The 19,753-nt window shown below is 35.0% G+C and overlaps 8 protein-coding genes across 8 annotated transcripts; 2 read left to right on the top strand and 6 right to left on the bottom strand.

Moving 5' to 3' along the window:
* On the bottom strand, positions 1 to 589 carry K444DRAFT_132070 (uncharacterized protein). Its single transcript, XM_024870460.1, has 2 exons — positions 484 to 589; positions 1 to 376 (listed from the first exon to the last, which is right to left on the bottom strand). Exon 2 carries the CDS (start codon positions 368 to 370, stop codon positions 59 to 61), a length of 312 nt encoding a protein of 103 aa, XP_024730824.1. The 5' UTR covers positions 371 to 376; positions 484 to 589; the 3' UTR covers positions 1 to 58.
* Positions 305 to 903, bottom strand: K444DRAFT_618384 (uncharacterized protein). The gene is made up of 2 exons (XM_024881309.1): positions 484 to 903; positions 305 to 376 (listed from the first exon to the last, which is right to left on the bottom strand). The coding sequence occupies exon 1, from the start codon at positions 879 to 881 to the stop codon at positions 702 to 704; it is 180 nt and encodes a 59-aa protein (XP_024730823.1). The 5' UTR covers positions 882 to 903; the 3' UTR covers positions 305 to 376; positions 484 to 701.
* Positions 904 to 1,035: 132 nt separating this feature from the next.
* Positions 1,036 to 2,433, top strand: K444DRAFT_618383 (putative zeaxanthin epoxidase, chloroplastic). The gene has a single exon (XM_024881308.1). It carries the CDS (start codon positions 1,125 to 1,127, stop codon positions 2,358 to 2,360), a length of 1,236 nt encoding a protein of 411 aa, XP_024730822.1. The 5' UTR covers positions 1,036 to 1,124; the 3' UTR covers positions 2,361 to 2,433.
* On the bottom strand, positions 2,420 to 2,611 carry K444DRAFT_482375 (uncharacterized protein; the record flags this gene model as incomplete). The annotated part of the gene is made up of 1 exon (XM_024873022.1): positions 2,420 to 2,611. A coding segment is annotated over one exon (192 nt), but the record flags the coding sequence as incomplete, so codon positions are not given.
* Positions 2,612 to 3,971: 1,360 nt separating this feature from the next.
* On the bottom strand, positions 3,972 to 4,199 carry K444DRAFT_540157 (uncharacterized protein; the record flags this gene model as incomplete). The annotated part of the gene is made up of 1 exon (XM_024875685.1): positions 3,972 to 4,199. A coding segment is annotated over one exon (228 nt), but the record flags the coding sequence as incomplete, so codon positions are not given.
* A 390-nt stretch (positions 4,200 to 4,589) lies between these two features.
* Positions 4,590 to 6,968, top strand: K444DRAFT_570416 (HET-domain-containing protein). Its single transcript, XM_024877266.1, has 2 exons — positions 4,590 to 4,985; positions 5,036 to 6,968. The coding sequence occupies exons 1-2, from the start codon at positions 4,610 to 4,612 to the stop codon at positions 6,853 to 6,855; spliced, it is 2,196 nt and encodes a 731-aa protein (XP_024730819.1). The 5' UTR covers positions 4,590 to 4,609; the 3' UTR covers positions 6,856 to 6,968.
* An 11,538-nt stretch (positions 6,969 to 18,506) lies between these two features.
* On the bottom strand, positions 18,507 to 18,692 carry K444DRAFT_513330 (ankyrin; the record flags this gene model as incomplete). The annotated part of the gene is made up of 1 exon (XM_024873510.1): positions 18,507 to 18,692. A coding segment is annotated over one exon (186 nt), but the record flags the coding sequence as incomplete, so codon positions are not given.
* A 399-nt stretch (positions 18,693 to 19,091) lies between these two features.
* On the bottom strand, positions 19,092 to 19,466 carry K444DRAFT_474229 (ankyrin; the record flags this gene model as incomplete). The annotated part of the gene is made up of 1 exon (XM_024872918.1): positions 19,092 to 19,466. A coding segment is annotated over one exon (375 nt), but the record flags the coding sequence as incomplete, so codon positions are not given.
* Positions 19,467 to 19,753: the final 287 nt, after the last annotated feature.

The raw sequence follows: 19,753 nt of genomic DNA, 5'->3' as shown, positions 1-19,753 counted from the left end.
GTTTGGTATATTATTCAAATATATTTTGAAGCCAAGATAGCCCAATTATATTATTTGACTATCTATTATACGAAACCGTAAAATAAGCCTTTGAATCAGTCGTAACTTCGTTAACCCACGTACTCATAAGATCCCCCGATTCGCCTTGATATATTAAAAGCGGTAGTATCCATTTTCCGATTACAGATATGCAAGCTAAGATACTAATGAATTCGCGGCTTCTATCTTGCTTTGACTTGGAGATTCGACCCGATTCCAGAGTAGCTCTGGTCATAATTCTTTTCAAAGATCGCCCATATCCCATCAAGAACCCCTTTTCATCAAAGTTATATATATTTTCGGCCGTAATTCGATATTTCTCAATTACCATTGCGAGCTAGTAAAGCAGATATACGTCAGCAGATACCCAAGTAATACATATACAGAATAATAATAATAAAGCAACAAACCACGCTAAAAAACAATTGGAACATCAGAGCGTACTCAGCGCTAGTACGTAAATTATCGATATTTCGTAAATAAAGGCTCTTTAGCCTAATGGAGTGACGCTTCACAAATTGGCCAACCCAGTTCTTTCCTAGCGGCCCTCCCTTAATCTCCTCCGCAAGGTTTTTGATAATATAACTGGTCGGTGGCATTCCTCGATTAGTAAGAGTATTAATTCGATGAATTAAATACTCCTCTTGCTCGATAGTCAAACATTAGTACCAAAATGAATTCGCTTCCTTCTTTAACTTCGTGAGGCCACGGATTCGTCTGGAGACAGCGCTACGGTCACACTTGAACTCCCTAGCTGCATTAGTATAATGAGTAAACTCCCCTCTTTGAATTGCGGCTACTGCCTTATCGATACGACTTGATTTGATGAATTTATCGCGCATTTTGGTGGTGGTGTTGAACGTGTTTTTCGCGTGTTTTGGTGCGGGACGTGTTTTGGTGCGGGACTTCGGTTATCGAGTTTTGGGCATATTACGTCAGCTTTTTTTTATTTCTAATCATTCTCCACTCAGCTGACTTCAGTGTTTTACTCCGGATCTTTCATTCAAGTTCATACTTAGAATAAGGCCAGGGTGTAGTAGGATACTCAAATCTTTTCTCATCATCAATTTTATCTCACTACTATCATGGCTGCAAGCACTCGAAAACCAATCCTCATCTCTGGCGCGGGCATTGCCTCCCTTCTGCTTGCACAATCTCTCCACCGTGCCTCCATACCTTTCCAGATTTTTGAGAGGGATGCCTCGGTCTCCTTCCGAGGACAGGGATACAGGCTACGACTCTCCGAAGAAGGACTGGATGCCATTGAGTCAGTTCTCGGACCAGAGCAGTTCCAAAATTTCTGGGACACATGTGGCAAGACCGGGGGGAGTGGATTTTCGGCCGTTGACGCGATAACGGGCGAGAAGGCTTCTGCTCGTCCCGAGTCGCCGAAGGATGGGAATCGAGAAGACGTTATAGATGAGAAACCAAAGGGCCGAACTAACAACCTCGCCTCCCGCGATGGAAAGATCATTGGGATATCAAGGGGCAATATGCGCAAACTCTTCATGTTCGGCTGCGAATCTTACATTCAATGGTCTCACCATGTCACGGGCTACGAATTGACAGGCTCTGGTGTCCGTGCCGTCTTTGCAGACGGCTCCAAATCCGTCGAGGGAGATATGCTGATCGGTGGGGAAGGTATCCACTCCAAAGTCGCAAAACAGGTATCTCAAGGAATGTTGAAAGTCTATGACACTGGTGCTCGAGGGATCCACGGCCAATCACCAAGCACAGCGTTCAAAGGCCTGGGGGAAGGCGTTTGGCGAATCGTCGACAACTCCAATCCGGACAGACGAGTCTTCCTTATGACGAATGTCCGACCGGGGGAAATGGATGACCCCAATGTTCAATTTGGTTGGACCATGGGAGGTCCTCCAGGCTCCATCAAGGCCCCAAATGATGACTATTCCATCATTGGGAAACCAGCAGCTGAGATCGCGAAAGCACTGACGGCGAATTGGCACGCTAGCCTAAAGCCCCTTTTCGACGAGATGGTGGAGTCTGAAGCCGCGTTCTGGAAGATTACTTGCTCCACTCCATCTGGCGTCCCGGAGTGGCAGAACGATCCGCGTGTCACTGTGATTGGAGATGCCGCGCATTCGATGACACCTGCGGGCGGGATTGGCGCAAACACGGCTGTGAGGGATTCTGCCTTGCTTGGGAGACTGATAACTGAAGCGGGTGGGTATAAAAACGGTGTGACCGCAGCCTATGAGAAAGAGATGAGGGTATATGGGAGTGAGGCCGTGAAGACAAGTTATCGCATTGCGCATGGCAATATGGGTATTTCAATCGACGAGAATTCAAAAACAGTCTAAAGTGAAAGGATACTACAAGTCAGAGTATTTAGTTTCAAAGGTTCAAACGAGAAATGACAGAAGTCTTCTTTATCTAACCCCATTTCCATTGCTTCTCCATCCATAATCCCGTGCACGTATGTCTCACCCGCAAGTTCGAACCACTTCTCAGGCGCCTTCCTCAACACAAACGGAACCATCGCTCCAAATATCATGCACATCATATCGCCGGGAACCGCATATTCTGGTGCCAATCCAATATATCCCTTTTTTTTGATGAAATGAACGGCCGAAAGTTGTGAAGACACTGCTGCGGGAGATAGTGGCTCCCCCAAGCCGTATCTTTGACTTCGTCAGTATAGGCAGATATCTCGCCTTTGTTTCTGGCAAGTATTCCAGTAGTCCTTCAAGCTGCGCTCGGTGGCGTGTATATGCGTGCCACTGCTGATCGGCGCAGGAAGATCACCAAACCCCCTCAGCTCAGAAGTGTGACACTGGGCATGGAAAATATTGTGCTCGGCTCCAGAAATTTGCAATTTGGCTGAATAACAAGCTCATCGATGCCGTCTCTTCGTCTTCGTCTTTCCAGGGGTGCTCAGTCCCTCGAAAGTTTCCACACTGAGCCTGACAAAGTTAACAACCCTGAGTTTGTAACATCTTTTCCATTCGAAATTTTAACTTTGCTGGATGGCCCCGAAGCACTGAATAGAGACTTCCAGGGAGGCGCTCTGCACTTGTACGAGAATGGGAGTTCTAGATGAGGCGCGCTGAAATCCGGAACCTCGGAGGGCAGGCCGGAACTAGTCTTCGGAAATCGATACTATGAGAGAACATTGGTCACGTCGTGTCGAAATAAAGTCTTTGCAATTTCTGTGAATACTTCATGAACTCCCTTCGCATAGTTCATCTTAATCGCAAGTTGAGATGTGTCTGGTACAAGCCGTAGAAGCAACCAAGAATGATAACCTGTCGCTGTTTCTGGTATCTGATTCGTGATCCAATGAGGTAGTTCGGAGCGCCACTCGCACTATTTTGGACGAAATCTTAGAAGTCTTTCCTGTTTGCTTCCCACATCAGCTCTTGTATGTCGTCAAAACCTAAAGTGAAACCCAGCGCCGAGTTCAGGGGACTAGAGCTGCGTTGAGCTAGGAGCGACAATGAGAGCACTGGCAACGGAAAATTCTTGTGTAATCCAGGTTCAATTCCATTAGCCCCTTTCTGGCTCGGCTTCGATACCTGACGCATCGAACCAGTATCGATACGTGTCGATAACGAATCGAGACTCCCCTCTAAATTTTTTTTTTTTTGTTATTTTCCTTATTTCTTAATTTTTATAAGTTATAAACCTAGTATAAAATAAGTACTCTTAAGTGAATAAATCTTTACTCGTATTTAGCTCGTATTCGTTAAGAATCCGAGGCCAGGATTCTCGGTAGAGGCCTTGGACCCTTGCTGAGAATCGATTCCTTATCGATAGCACTGATAATTAACCTTACGATTCTGGTATCGATACCGTATCGATACCGGAAATTAGGTATTGTAGCCGAGCTTGGCCCCTTTCCGAGACCGACTTTATCGCTACCAGTGGAAAATCGAGTCCGATGCCTTTAGAAAGGTCCTGGAACGGCCGCCTCACGCTTTCAGGCAGGGCATAACTTCCCGACTAAGGTTCACCATCCCCGCCTTGATGACAGCTTCCCCAATTCGCTCAAGAACATCCACTGCAACATCACTGTCGTCGCCGGAAGGTCCAAGCCATGCAAAGACCGATGTTGCAGCTTTGTATATATCAGTCATTTGCTTGACTTGACTGCTCTTGTCAAAGTCGTCATTCTGATTGATACAGACTGCAGTAATCCATTAGAGAGAAGAGTGCAGGTCACCCCGCCGGATCCTCGGGATCGCTAAGATCTTTGGTGGGCTGTGATTAGCCGTGGCCAAGCATCCCCGAAATAATTATGAACTCTCGCCAATTTTTGTCTTCCAGAATATAAATCACCTAAAAGATAACATTATAAGCAGCGAAATCCATAATCGTAGGAAATATCACAGATATCAAATTTATTTAAATTTCAAACTCAGTGTTTCACTTGGGAAATCCGAGGGGGTTTGCTTACAAATCACCCACGGTCATGCACAAATCGGAATGGATGATTGTCATGGCGCTAAATCAGGCAGCAGCAGCCTTACTTTCAAAATTGTAGACTTTATGAAAATGAACATATTTATTCGATTGCCTTCAATATTAATCGCTGTTTATAGAACTGAAAATGCCCCTCTGCGCGACATGTGATAGTGTGGACGTTCTTAATCTCCTTCTTATCTGCCTTTCGCAATGTCGAGACAAACAGGAAGCTCTGTCCGACGGCGAGACTTATGATAACAGACTCAAAAACTATGAGGGATCCGAAGTTAAGCACCACGGCGACATTTTCGAGGTTGAGAAATCAAGCAAAGACTGTGATCTTTGCGAAGCCATATTTCAAGCCTTTAAGAGAACCAATGTTCAAGATGCAGAAGTTGCAAGAGGGTTGCAGATTATCTTTCGTGCATCCTGCAACAAAATTGAAGTATGTTATAATACGGATGCCAAGGAAGGATTGATTAAACTATGCGGCCTTGATGTGTATATGGATGAGCCCGATGGCGAGTATTACCTCTAATAATTGTGTAATGGAACTCATTTTTCTCTGCAGTCGAAAAACTTTTCCGGGTAGGCCAAATAAAAGAGGACAAGTCGCCTCCTCTTTTGAAGATAATGGAGAAGGACCCAGGCTCCGGAAGATCATTTGAAATTGCTTCCCGCTGGTTGAAAAACTGTGTTGAGAGCCATTCCTCTTGCAGGCCTCCTACAGAGCTCCAGAAACCGCCCAGACGCCTGATTCACGTCGGCAATGAAACTCAGAATCCCTTTCTGGTAGAAACCTTCCCTGATCTCCAACACGTGGAATGGCTTTCGCTAAGCTACTGCTGGGGAGGAGAGCCTTCGTTGAAACTCACCGATGACACTATGAATGATTTGAAGAATGGAATCCCTTTGGCCAAATTCGATGCTACGATTCAAGACGCGGTATTAGTCACTCGAGCTTTGGGAATCTCGTACATTTGGATTGATGCACTTTGCATCATCCAGGGTGGTAGCGAGTGGAGCGAAGAGGCTTCCAAGATGAATGAAATCTATGGAGGATCAACAGTGACTCTTGTCATTGCCAGTTCATGTTCTGTAAAGAAAGGATTCCTGAAGGAACGCGACCTCAACTACATTCCTGTTGCATATCCCATCGATCTAGCGGAAGACCATAGAGCAAAAATATTCTTATCACCAGAATGGGACGATAGTAAACGCGAATATAACGGGCCCTGGAGTAACCGGGGATGGACGATGCAAGAAGGATTACTCCCCAATCGTTTACTGCACTACACATCTTCTCAAGTTATTTGGAAATGCTGTGAGGAACAGAGATTCGAAAGGGGTGTAACAGAACGTGTCGAAGACAGAATATCTGAAACCTTGACCTACTCTGATTATGACGACATAGCATTTGGATCTGGATTTCTCTGGCAATTACCGGCATTCCTGAAATTCAAAAGATTTAAATCCCATTTACCCATCAGCTTGGATTATCCATTGATGTCACACTCAGACACATTTCGTTTGTGGTACGACCTAGTCGAGGATTTTACCCCGAGAAGGTTTACAGAGATCAGCGATCGTCTCGTGGCCATCTCAGGCCTGGCTAGAATGTATGGCGACATGATTCGAAACCCTACATATGTGGCTGGACTGTGGAAAGAGGACCTCATTCGGGGGCTTTTATGGCATGTTGAAGGCACAACGCTCATTCCTAAGCGTTCTGCAAACGATATTCTAGATTTTCGTAAGAATTTTCCGGATTTCCCATCCTGGAGCTGGGCCAGTGTTGGATATGAGGTTGTTAAAAATGACTTGAAGACTGATAATAGTCTCGGTGCTTTGTCAGAAATCGAGAGCATACAGATCGGTCGTGTTGACCCATGGGATCCCTTTGGTGCTGTGAAAAGTGGCAGTGTCACTATTACTGGCCCTTTGAGGAGACTGCCAAGGCTTTATAACAAGGAATGGGTCTCGGCAGAAGCATCGATGTCAAAACTTGAGCGCCATATTTCTGAAATCGTCGAGAAGGAAAGCCAAGAAAGTATTGCACAAAGATACTCTTCTCCACCCGGAGGTCACTTTAGTGTCCTGCGGATGCTTGGATGCACAGGTTTGCTGTATCTACTTGTGTTGGAAGCCAATGGTAGAATTCTAAATGGCATCAATGTATATCGTCGATGCGGGATACTCAAACTCTGGTATATTGATCCTTCAAGTTACGCATCGCCGGAGCTTATTGCTACATTGAAGAACATGGAAACTTCAATTACTGCGCAGCTCGGTCTGCATAAGGAGACAAGCAAGACGCAAAAGATTCCTAGCGCTGTATTTATGGAGGTAGAGAGAGAGAACTGGGTGAAGGAAACAGTGATAATAGTCTAAAAGAGAGCTGAATCTCTATCTCACTAATCCGTGGCATTGGTTATGAACTTTCGCAGTTTTATAAGAAAGTCACTGAGTAGAATGAGGCTAGTTAGGTGCTACTAAAGCCCCACTATCACCATCATTAAATGTATTGTCTTTAAGATCTCAAATATTCTTTGAAGAGATTCAAAGCCCGGTAACGAGTTTACCCCGACACAACTGCTTGCCAGTGAGCAACACCATTACGCCACTTATTCGAGGTTGATGATGAGAGAAGATTTGGTAGCGAAAGAAGACTTGATGGCGGAAAAGAACTCAACAACAGGAGATTCGACTACAACAAAACACCCAATCCCACTTAGAGCCAGCTATCCATAGCAACACCTGCATCTACATGGCCGACAACTCATCATTCCAAAAGAGGCTACGGATACAACTTCCCCGGGTAAAGAAGAAAGTCGCTCCTCATTGAGGATTTTAATTTCTCATCCATCCCCTCCGTGATTACAAAGACGTGATTGCGAAGTAGTGAATTTGTTCTGATACCCCCCGTTCGTCAATACGAGCGATTGATCAATCGCCCTCCCGATTGATCAATCGTAGCGCCCGATTAATCAATGGGGGGGGGGGGATTACGATTCGGGCTCCACAGTGGGTCCCGATTAATTAATCGGGACCCCGATTGCCCAATCGGGTAATATTGAGGTTTCGGGAATGGCAAAAGCAGTATATATTAGTATACTTCACCCAAATCAAGCTTTATTATACATGCCTCCCACTTCGTCTAGGTGCTTTTATAGCTACCCTAGCCCTTTTTGGTACCCTTATACCTACTTATTCACCTGATTCCCCTTCTCTAGCTTTATCCTCATGTGCTTGCTCAATAGCTGCTCTCTTCTTTGCTCTCTCAGATACCCTTCTAGCCTTCTGAACTAACGAAATTAAACCCCGATTATTCTCCTTTACCACTGCTTTGGGAAGGGTAATTTTGTCTTTCTTATAGGCCGCACCAGTAATAGGCAAATCAGGATAAGTTAATTATAAAGCAACTTTATTAATAGTATTATACGGCCAGAGGATTATAAGCTTACTATACTTAATAGTTAACCGGTAGCCCTGTTTTTAATTAGCTTTAGCCAAAAGTATATTCTTATAAGTTATATACCTTTAAAGTCTTTTCCAGAACTCTTACTAGAATCCGAGCTATTTCTATACTAAATTAATATTGCTTTGGGATCTATAGGGTTATAATCTCCTAAATATTATATTCAAGAGCTTTAGTACTAGCTCTCTTTACTATCTTCTCTTACTATTTCTTTATATACTTTATAATCCTCTTAGTTAGTTTAGACAAAATTATCTCCTCTATTACTTTCTCTTATTCTGCTTCCTTATTAATAAATAAGCTATTCTCTCTATTCTTTTCTTCTTCTTAAACCTTAATAGTAGATAATTATTCAGAAGTACTACTCTTATTAATATTAATTTCTCTCTCTCCTAAGGCTATATGTATATATATGAGGCATGTAATAGCAGGGTAATATACAAGTAGTCAAGGTAAATAAGCTGCAGAGTGACGCTTGCAAGTATAACTGATTCCAAGAATTAATTCCAACAAAAGACTAATTAATGCCCCTTTCCAAAGCTAGAAGTATCTCTCTATATGTTCCCTAGTACTTAGCCAAGCCTGCGAAGCACTTTACTTAACTAGGAAATACGATTCTATACGATCCGTACGATTCCGATTACCCGTATAATTCCGATTACAAGCTTTACCTAAAATAGGAAACTAGATCTATAATATCTGATACCTATCCATATGCCATTACATATATCCATTACATTAACTTCCCCTCTGGGCCCTTATCCCCAAGAGGCCTGAGAGAACTGCGAATAGCTTTACAAATAATCTCCTGAAACTTTTCCGGCTATTAGTCCTCCCCAAAGACTCCCTATAATTACCCTATTATTATGCCAGGTAATGGATTTGAGAATACAGTTCACTAACCCTGCCCAGCTAACCCGCAAATTGCCTCTGGCAATTCCCTCTTATAAAGGTAGTACGGGTATAGTATATACTATTAGGCAGGAAGCTCTTCCGGTCTTCTAATTAGTTCGTAAATCCTAACTCAGCCTCTATTTGCAAATAAATTATTACTCTATAGGCCTAAGAGCTTGGAAAAGTTAATCCGATCTTCTAGTTCGTTTATAAATCCCTTCTTTAGAATTTTCTGGATATTCCTGGTATAGAGCCAGTTCCAAATTCGTAATTACTATTTGGAAAGAGAATATTATAAAAAGGCCTCTTTTTTCCTACTAACCAACTTTCCTTTCCTCAACCATAATACCATATCTAGCTTCTCCTCGTCCCTTACCTTCCTTCTTTAAGCCTTCTTTAAGCTTCTTTAAGCTCCTTTAAGCCTTCTTTAAGCTTCTTTAAGCTCCTTTAAGCTTTATTTAAGCTTCATTTAAGCTTTATTCAAGTTCCCTTCTAATTCCCTCTTCTACTTCTTTATCTATTAAGATAAATACTTCTTTTAGTACTTATTAGCCTATTACTACCCGTTTAGCCAATATTCCCATATTCTTAATTCGCCTTTACTATCTTTAATATTCTAAGAATATTACCAAGTTTCCTAACCTTATTTATATTAAGAGTAATAATTACTTAATATATAATTACTATTACTTCAAGAATAAGAAATATAATTCTATAAGTTATAATTTCCTTTATTTATTTCCTATTCTAATACTATTTAAGGTTTCTTAAATATATATAATATAATTAAACTACCTTCTTTAAGCTATTAATATATATAAGTATTTTCCTTATCTTTTACTTAAAAGAAAAAAGGCTATTACTATTCTTCTTTTATATTAAATAATATATACTTCTTATATTAAAGCTATTATTTAAGGCTAATAGATTCTTCTAATAATTTAAGAAATAGGTCAAGTAATTCTTACTAGCTTAATATAAGTATAAAATATTCTTAATAGTATAGTTAATATTTTTCGGTATTAAATAAGCTTATTTCTTTCTCATTTCTTATTAATAGCTAATAGCTTTATAGACTAATTTACTATCTATTTCTTAAGAGAATCCTAATAAGAATAATAATAAGGATAATAGAGAATAGTTATAAAAATAAAGTATTTATAGAATATAGAAATTGAAGTTTTTGGAATTCTTAATAATTTTTATATAGTTTTTCTAAAAATAAATATATGGTTTTTAATAGTTTTCTAATAAAAGCATTTATTTTTTATATCTCTATTTAGCTAATAGTATTATAATATTACTTTTTTTCAAGTATTCTTATAATTCTTGAACTATATTCTCTAGATTATTTAGTAGTTTCTATATATTATTTACTAGTAAATAGCTCTTTTAATAAACGAGATACTCTTTTTCTTTTCTGCCCTTCCTATAGGCTATAATAGATTCTATTTTGAATTCTTTTTTACTTTTAATTTTAACTAGTTCTGGTTCTACTATAATACTAGCTTATAAATATTATAGTTCTAAGAGGGAAATATAGAAAATATTATAGATCTAATATAATAGTAGTAATTCTAAATAATATATCTATTTATATATTTCTATAATTTTTAGAACTTTAAAGGAACCAAAATATTTATTTACTAGCTTTATACTAGATTATAGCTATTAAATATTCTTTATATAAAATATAACTTTATTATATATATTAAATTCCTTATTAATATATTTCTTATTATAGTACTTTTTCTATATATTTATTACTTCTTATTATTACTTCTCTAGTACCTCCCGTTCTATTTAAATTCTTTATATTTTTTCCTATATTACTAGTATTTCTTTTTTTGGAATATTATCCTTAATATATAGTTTAATACTAGAATAAAATCCGTATAATATATAGAATAAAGAAATTCCTATTATTAAATATATAGAATTATTATATATGAATTCTATAAAAGCAAGCTTTATTACCTAATTATCTTACTAGTAGCTAATATAGTACCTTAAGTACTATTCTAGAGTTTAGTTCAGATTCTTTATTTATCTATTAGTTTATAGATAGAATACTATACTTAGCTATTATTAAACCTTTAAATAGAAATATAGACTTAACTAGAACTTATTTATAAAAACAGATTCTTTATTAGAGATTATATTTGCAGGTATACTAAAGTCTTTAATAATATAATATATAAATAGTTTTATTAATTCAGGAGCCGAGATTTCTTTAGTAATTGGAATATATTATACTATTTTCATATATCTATTAATAATAATAAATATAGAATTATATATTTTATTATAAAACCTAGAAAGAAATAGCCCTATAATAAAATCTATAGTAATTTCTTACTATAGCTTAGAAAAGAAGGGAAATAAACTAAATATACTATATAGTAGATATCTCTTTACTTTAGTTTATTAATATATAAGGCAAGTTCTAATATAGTTTTTTATATTCTTTTTTATATTTTACTAGAAGTATTTCTTCTAAAGAATCTCTAGTATTTTACTAGTATTAAAATACCTACCTATAGAATTATTATAGTTAGCTTATAATAATTCTTCTTTAAAAGCTGGCTTATTTAGTATATAGATAGTACCCTAATATCTTAATAACCCAGATATATTAAGTTTCCAAGTTTTAATAGCTCTAATAGAGGTTTTCTTTAAGAACTATTTATACTACCGGTATTATACTAATAAATCAAGCCTTTAGTACTATAATAGTAGTTTAAGTAGTATTTCTCTATTTTCCTTATATACTATTTCGGACCTAGCTACTTATATAGCTAGAATCCGTAGTATATACTATTTATAACTAGCTATACTAGTAATAGACTCAAGTAATAGTATTTCCGGTATTATTCTATTACTAAAATAGATTTCCTTTTCGGAATTCCTTAGTATCTTACTAATTAAAGAGTATCTATTTCCTTTCTCCTGGGCCTTAAATTATAATATTATAGGAATAGTATAATATTCTATTACTACTACTTATAGGGCTTTCTATTTTGTATTTTATAGCTTATTATAAAATATAAATAGTAAAGTATCTTTATCTATATCTACTATAAAGTCTAGCCTTCTTAATAGCCTATTAGCAGGGTTACTATATCCCGGCCAGTATTCTAAAATAAAGTCAAAGATAGCTAGCTTTTTTATTTATCTTATTTATTAATTATTTAGTTTTCTTTTAGTTATAAAGTATTTCAAGTTATTATAATTTATTTTAATAATAATAGTATACCGGATATATATCAGGTAATACTACTAGATATAAAATACTAGAATAATAGCTAAGAGCTCAGAATTATATATTTTATACCTGTTTTTAATTATAGTTATCTTTTTTAAATAGAAGATAATAGGATATTATCTGGCTTTTATTCTCTTACTAAAAAGCTAGGAAATTATACCTATAATTATAAATCCTAAAGTATTTATTTCTATATAAATCTTTAAGGCTAAATTAAAATAATAAAGAATTAGTATTATTATAAATATAATTTATAGCTCTTTAAAAGCCTTATTTACCTTATTTATCTAGCTAAAATAATATTATAGATTTCTACTAGTTTTTAATAAATTAATTAACTCTTTTATTATCCTGAAATATTTATAAATAAATCTCTAGTAGAAATTAATAAAACCCAGAAATACTTAGACTTTTCGGATATTATTCTTTAAGACTAGCTATTCCCTAATAGCTATAATTCTACTAGCTTCTATTTCTATATTATCTGGGCTAATTATAAATTCTAGAAACTCTATCCTCTCTATATTAAACTTGTATTTTACTAAGTTTATAAAGAGCTAGTATTATTATAACTATTTGAATATATATTAAACTATTATTATATACTATTCTAGGTTCTTTAAATAAATCAAAATATTATCTAGATAAACTATATAAATAATATTTATAAGGCCTATTAGTATATAATTAATATATACCTGAAATATTACTAGAGTATTAAATAGTCTAAAGAATATAATATAGTATTTAAAATATTTATAATATATTCGAAATATTGTTTTTTACTTATTACTCTTCTATATTTATAACTAATAGTAAGTATTCTTTAAGTCTAGCTTTATATATATCTTTATTTTATAAAACTTATTTATAGTTTTACTAATAAATAGTAATAATATTCGGTTCTTAATAGTAATCCTATTTAGATTCCGGTAATTAATATATAGATATAGGCCGCCTCCTTTCTTTAGAATAAATATAATTGAAATACTAGTTAAACTAGTAGAATAATAGATCTATTTCTTTTTTAGGCTAGTATTAAAATATTTCTAAAGGATTTTAAGCTCTTTTTCTAATAAAATATATATAGAACTATATAATAATTAGAACCCTAATTCCAGATTTATATAATATTCTATTATATAGTAGTCGGGTAATATATCTATAGCTTTTATAAAAAATATTTGAAAAAGGTCCTAATATTTCTTAGGAAATATAACTATTCTATTAGTAGTAATAGTAGTAATTCTTTAGCTATTTATTATAGGATAAGTAATTAATAGAAAAATATATATCTTATATTTTACTATTTTAGTAAACTTCCTAATATTTAGAACTTTAATCTTCTATAATTAAATCTGGTATTTCTATATTATTTCTTTAAAAAAAATTAGGAAATTAATCTAGTAAAGCTATAGGAATTCAAATATTATATTAATATAGTTCAAATCAAAATTATATAATATAAAGTATATATTAGCCTCTTTTTAATTTCCTAGTATATCCTTAGTAATAATTCCAAGAATATAATCTTTATATAAATAAATTCTTTTTTCTTCTAGTAAGAATAAGGGAATTACTTTTAATATTAATAAAATACCTATATTTAAAGCTAATCTCTTCTTTATATAATTGGCCTCTATATTCGAGTCTACTAATATTCTAATTCTTTATTTATCTTTTATTATTTTAATAGTAATCTTAATTATTATTCTTATTTTAGGAGCCTTGCCTTTTATAATATAAATAAGTATAATTATTATAGAATATACTTGTTTCCCGGCTTCTTTAGTTCTAGGTACTTATATATTTTATAGCTAGACTTATTATAGTTATAGTAAGTCGGTTTCCCTTAATTAGGGCAAGTAGTAATATAGTAATTCTTTTTCTAATAAATAAAGTAAATTATATCCGGTTTTATAGATTCTAATATAAGTACTATATTAGATTCTATTACTATATCTTTACTATTCCGGTTTTATAAATCTTATAATAGAAATATATTTCTTTTCTATTTCTTTTTATTATTTCTTTTTTCTTTTCTTCTATTTCTTTTCTTTTATTATCTTATTAGCTTATTATTATATTTCTATTAAGTAAATAGGTTTAAATTATTCTTAACTCTTATAATAATAGAAATAAGCTTCTTTCTTTCTTATAGAATATTCCTTTAATAATTAATTTCGTTTCGGATTTTCTGCCTTAAGCTACTAAATAAGTTATTTCATTCTTATAGTAAACCTATATATCCTAAGTTATCTAATAGGCTATCTAAATAAAATATAAAGCTTTAGATATTTTAGCCTAGCTATTATTTAGTATCCTTGAACTTAGTAAGGGTATTATTATTATAGTTTTCCGGATCTAAAATAAAATTCTTTATAAATTTAATAAAAGTCTCCTAATCTATAGTATTAATACTTATTAATTACTTCCTATACTTCTAGATATTTCTGGCTATATTCTTAAAATAGGAAATATAATATATAACCTTTATTATATTAGTAGCCTAGATAATTCCGCTATCTTTATACTACTTTAACTCTACCTAATAGAAGAAGTCCTGGGCTTCTTTAATATTCTTTTCCTAGTAAGTAAATAGTTCTCGGGTTTTTAAAGCCCTCCAAACTAAGAGTACTACCAGGGATATAACAGGTTCTATACCGGATATCCGAATATCTTTAAAATAATGGATCTAAGCTTCTAGCTTCTCTAGATCTTTTCTCTATTATATCTTTATTTCTAACTTAGTAATATAATAGTAAGCTACTACTAATTTCTCTATTATTATTATTCTACTTACTAGTTCTGGGGATATCTGAGTTCTATTTCCTTCTCCTAATTAGATAGTATAAAGAGTACTTAACTAGGTACTTCCCTGGATATCCGGTTAGGTTATCCTAGTAATAATAAAGGCGCTTCTTCTAGTTAATACTCTAGCTATTAATATTTTATCTATTAATAGCTTAACTACCTTATAATAAACTACTTCCCGAAAATTAGATTAATTAGAATATAAGATATATAATAGTAGGGTAATATATAAGTAATTAAGGTAAATAAGCTATAGAGTAATACTTATAAATATAACTAATTCCAAGAATTAATTCTAATAAAAGACTAATTAATACCTTTTTCCAAAGCTAGAAGTATCTTCCTATATATTCCCTAGTACTTAGCTAAGCCTGCAAAGCACTTTACTTAACTAGGAAATATAATCCTATATAATCCGTATAATTCCGATTACTTATATAATTCCGATTATAAGCTTTACCTAAAATAGGAAACTAGATCTATAATATCTAATACCTGTCTATATACTATTATATATACTTATTATAATATAGCAAGTACTTTCCTTATAATTCAGGAAATTAGTAAGTGGCTTTTATCTAAACCAGACCTTATATAATATATTATTCTTAGAAAGGGCAAATATAGCCATAGTATTAATTACTTATATAATTAAAGGAAATAATTATATTTAAGATTAGATACTAGTATTTGCTTATATAGCCCGTAGTTATTTCTTAAAGATTTAATTAGTAACCTTAATAGAGTCCTAAGATTAGGGGTAATAAGCTCGTTTATAAATAATCTTTATTTCTCTCTTTTTATAAACCTTAATTACTTTCCTCTTAAACTCGCCCCTATTATTACAGGCTAGAATAGTAATATACCCATTATTATTTAGCTATTTAATAAGCTCGTTTATAGCTTCGTCTATAGTTTTAGCCTTAAGCCTATAGATCTAAACGAATTTGGAAAAATGGCATTTTAATTACTAGATCTATATATATTCTCTATCCGGATTATACTATAATAATATTAGTAAGTAATATAAATAAAAATTGCAATTTTTATAATTTTTGCAAAAATCGCAAAAATTATAAGAAAAGCTTAAAAATACAGGAAATATAAGAAATACAGGAAAGGCTAAAATAGGAGTAAATTATATAACTTAGGGAATACTTATACGGAAATCTATTAAATCCAGAACCATATACTAGCTAGAATAATAAGATTAAATAGGTATTACCTCTATATTATTCTTTTAAGCCTTCTCCTTATTATAATAAGTATAATAGGTATTTATTCAAGTATAATTATTACGGAATAGGCTATATTAAAGTCGTCTTATATACTCAAATATAGTATTAGAAGCTATTATATAATTAATATAAAAGTTAGTAGCTTTAAGGAAATACTTACCTATATATATTAATTTCTTATAAATAGTAATCAAAATCTTAAAGGCATTATTATAGTAAAGAGTATACCGGGCTAGAAGAATCTTATTATAGCAAGTATTATAATACTTCTTATAATATACTTAATTATTCTAAAGCTCGTATAAGTAGGATTCATACTTAATATTAGCCTGGTAGCACTTCTCTACCTTAATTCTACTAGGAAACGGAGTATTAGAATTTTGAAGCTACTATCTAATATCTATATGTTTCCTAGTAATAAGAATTTTCTTACTACCCCCCTTAGCAAGCCTCTAATCCTATATAGTTTCGTCTTCGGCAGACTAATTATTAGTAGGCTCTTTAGTAATTAGGGAGGGCAAAAACTGGATACTAGACAAACGAGCTCCTGAAATAGTAATATTAAAATATTACTCTACTCGCTTATAAATACGCTAATAAGGCATATACGGGGTTAGGGATAAACGAAGGATTAAAAGAGATATATTAGAAGTAAGATAATTAATTAATTAAAAAATATAAAAATTAGTGGTTATGCTTGGTAAATTAGTACTTATAGTACTTGTAGTATAAACTATATCTAGAAAATAAGGGAATAAAGGCCCTATATATATCTAGAAGCTCTGGAGAAGTATCTTTACCCCTATTATTACTTCCCTTAATACCTAGAAAAAAATTAAATAAACTATATAATACTATAGGTATAGTATAAATAAGTGAGGTATAAGCGAAATAAGAAAATTAGACTTAAGAATATACTTAGTATTAAATATTAGAAATCTATATTATAGTATAAAAAGTAAGGCTTAAGCGAAGTGAAGAATATAGAATTAAGGATATATTTAGTATGAACTAGTAAGTAAAAGCTTTTAGCTCCCTTAGCCCCATTAGCCCCGAAACCCCAATATTATGCGATTAATCAATCGGGACATCGATTAATTAATCGGGACCCACTGTGGAGCCCGAATCGTAATTAGCCCCGATTGATCAATCGTAGCGTCCGATTAATCAATAGGAGGGGGCGATTGATCAATCGCTCGTATTGACGAACGGGGGGGAACAGTTCATTTCATTTCAATTCAATCTAATTCAGGATGAGAAAATTGCTAAGCGGTGATTTGAGGATTAGATAATGAGTGAAAGGGGTATATAAAGATTGATGTATACTTTGGCAATGAGCTGGGCTTAAAGAGGGTTGTGAGGTCATCAATAAAGGGGGAGTGGAATGCTGTCAGACAATCACATTGGGAGCATTGTTGATAAGCTATTTACGCTGGAGATTGAATTCGCGTTATGGTTTGTGACGTTGCGATTTGGATGCTATTAATATTGCACCTATTATCATTTCAGAACTCTAATATAGAATTGGGGACGTTTGACACCAAAATAAAGGTGCAGGTGCATTACTGAGAACATCACTTGATGGTAAAAAGAGTAACCGACAGCGAAAACAAGAACTTGACAGCAAATACAACTCTACTGCATATTATTTAATAGTAGGAACTAAAGTTACTCGATTTCAATTCCGAATTTTGACATAATTACACCTAGAGTCCGAGTATATAACAACAGAGGGGGATAATAAGGTTGAGCGGGATATCTGTGATGATACGTATGATGTGGATGCGTTTGATAATATTCGGTTTAAGGGTGTGGAGTGCACGAAATGCTTGAATTGTTCTCTCTACAAAATTGGTCCTGGGCTAGAAATCCCAATTATCTTTCGTATGGTCGCCGCTAACGCCAGTTCAGCCATCCCCTCGGTCTTCAATTGCCTGGTGTTTGGCCAGGGGCACGCTAATGTTTAAATTCATATCATGCCTGCATTGATCCAAACACAAAACGAAAAGAAGGTGAAAAACCTTTGAACATTGTTCCATTTACAAATTTAGCCTTCTATCACCTCGAACCTATGACCGTGTGGATGTATTCGAGCTGCATCCATGATACACCTAAAACAGAGTTTGAAAAACCTGCAGTCCTTACAATTATGACGGCTACCAAATATATGCTAGATTATTTGATCAACTAATGCACATGCTGCTGTCAAGACATAACTTACATGATAACAAGAACTACAGGAGTAGTGCCGACGCTTACCAGGCCCGGTTATAAGTTGCTTTGATTCTGCTTGGTCCGCTTTATCCTGGAACAGGGAAACTAAAGAGTCATTTTCACAAAACGTGGCTACATCAAGCGGTGTCCAGCCGTTGATATCTTTTCGGTTCGAATCCGCTCCAGATCCTTTTAACATCTCTACGATCTTGCGGCTGCCGTTTCGACAAGCCCAATGAAGTGCTGTCCAGCCATATGTGTCCAAAAGATTGATATCAACATTAGACTCCAAGATAACTTGGACGATCTGGTCCGACCCACCAGAGGCAGCGAAATGAAGTGCAGAGCAGCCTTGCAGGTCTTGGTAATTCCAATCTGGTATGTCGATATTAGATAAGACAAAAGCTATTAGCTTGCGATGACCTCCTCTTAGAGCAAGATGAAGTGGATATCGGCCTTGATTGTCTTGGCCAATAATGTTGGCTGATTTGTCAAAGAGCAGCTTCACAACGGGTTCGCTTCCCCAATATACTGCTGCTTGAAGTGCATTGCCATATAGTCCGCCTTGAGCATTAATCTTAGCTCCTTTCTTAAGGAGTAGCTTGATAACAGGTTCGTTTCTCCGACATACTGCTGCTTGGAGTGCATTACCATATAGTCCGCCTTGAGCATTAATATCGGCTCCTTTATCGAGAAGTAGCTTAATGACAAATCCGTCGTTAAAAGCAGCTGCTGCTTGGAGTGCATTGCCGTATTCTCCACCTTGAGCATTAATATTAGCTCCTTTATCGAGGAGTAGCTTAATGACAGGTTCGTTTCCCCGATATGCTGCTGCTTGGAGTGCATTACCGTATAGTCCGCCCTGAGTATTGATATTAGCTCCTTTATTAAGGAGTAGCTTGACGACAGGTTCGATTCCCCGATATGCTGCTGCTTGGAGTGCATTACCGTATGGTCCGCCTTGAGCGTTAACATTGGCTCCTTTATCGAGAAGTAGCTTGACGACAGGTTCGCTCCCCCGATATGCTGCTGCTTGGAGTGTATTGCCGTATAGTTCGCCTTGAGCGTTAATATTAGCTCCTTTATCGAGGAGTAGCTTGATAATAGGTTCGCTCCCCCGATGTGAAGCGGCTCCTGCTTGGAGTGCATTGCCATACAGTCCGCCTTGAACATTTATCTTTGCCCCGTTCTGTAACAGCATCCTTGTTGCTAGATAACTTCCTGCCGAAATAGCACTACATAGTGCATTTCCGGCAGGGCCCATGTAGCAATTTACATCTGCACCGTTCTTCAGCAACAGTTCTATGGTACTTGTGTGTCCACCTGAAGCCGCTCGTTCCAAAGCCGTGTTTCCGCTAAGGTTCCGAGCTTGCAAGTTCGCCTCTG

This window comes from Hyaloscypha bicolor (genome assembly GCF_002865645.1).
Source record: "Hyaloscypha bicolor E unplaced genomic scaffold K444scaffold_136, whole genome shotgun sequence".
NCBI classification, from domain to species: domain Eukaryota; kingdom Fungi; phylum Ascomycota; class Leotiomycetes; order Helotiales; family Hyaloscyphaceae; genus Hyaloscypha; species Hyaloscypha bicolor.
This window is presented reverse-complemented; position numbering and strand designations above follow the sequence as displayed.

Coding starts and splice junctions, on each gene's coding strand:
- K444DRAFT_132070 (XM_024870460.1), bottom strand. CDS start 370: ATGGTAATTGAGAAATATCGAATTACGGCCGAAAATATATATAACTTT.
- K444DRAFT_618384 (XM_024881309.1), bottom strand. CDS start 881: ATGCGCGATAAATTCATCAAATCAAGTCGTATCGATAAGGCAGTAGCC.
- K444DRAFT_618383 (XM_024881308.1), top strand. CDS start 1,125: ATGGCTGCAAGCACTCGAAAACCAATCCTCATCTCTGGCGCGGGCATT.
- K444DRAFT_570416 (XM_024877266.1), top strand. CDS start 4,610: ATGCCCCTCTGCGCGACATGTGATAGTGTGGACGTTCTTAATCTCCTT. Junction 4,986..5,035: donor GTATATGGATGAGCCCGATG/GCGAGTATTACC, acceptor TTTTCTCTGCAG/TCGAAAAACTTTTCCGGGTA.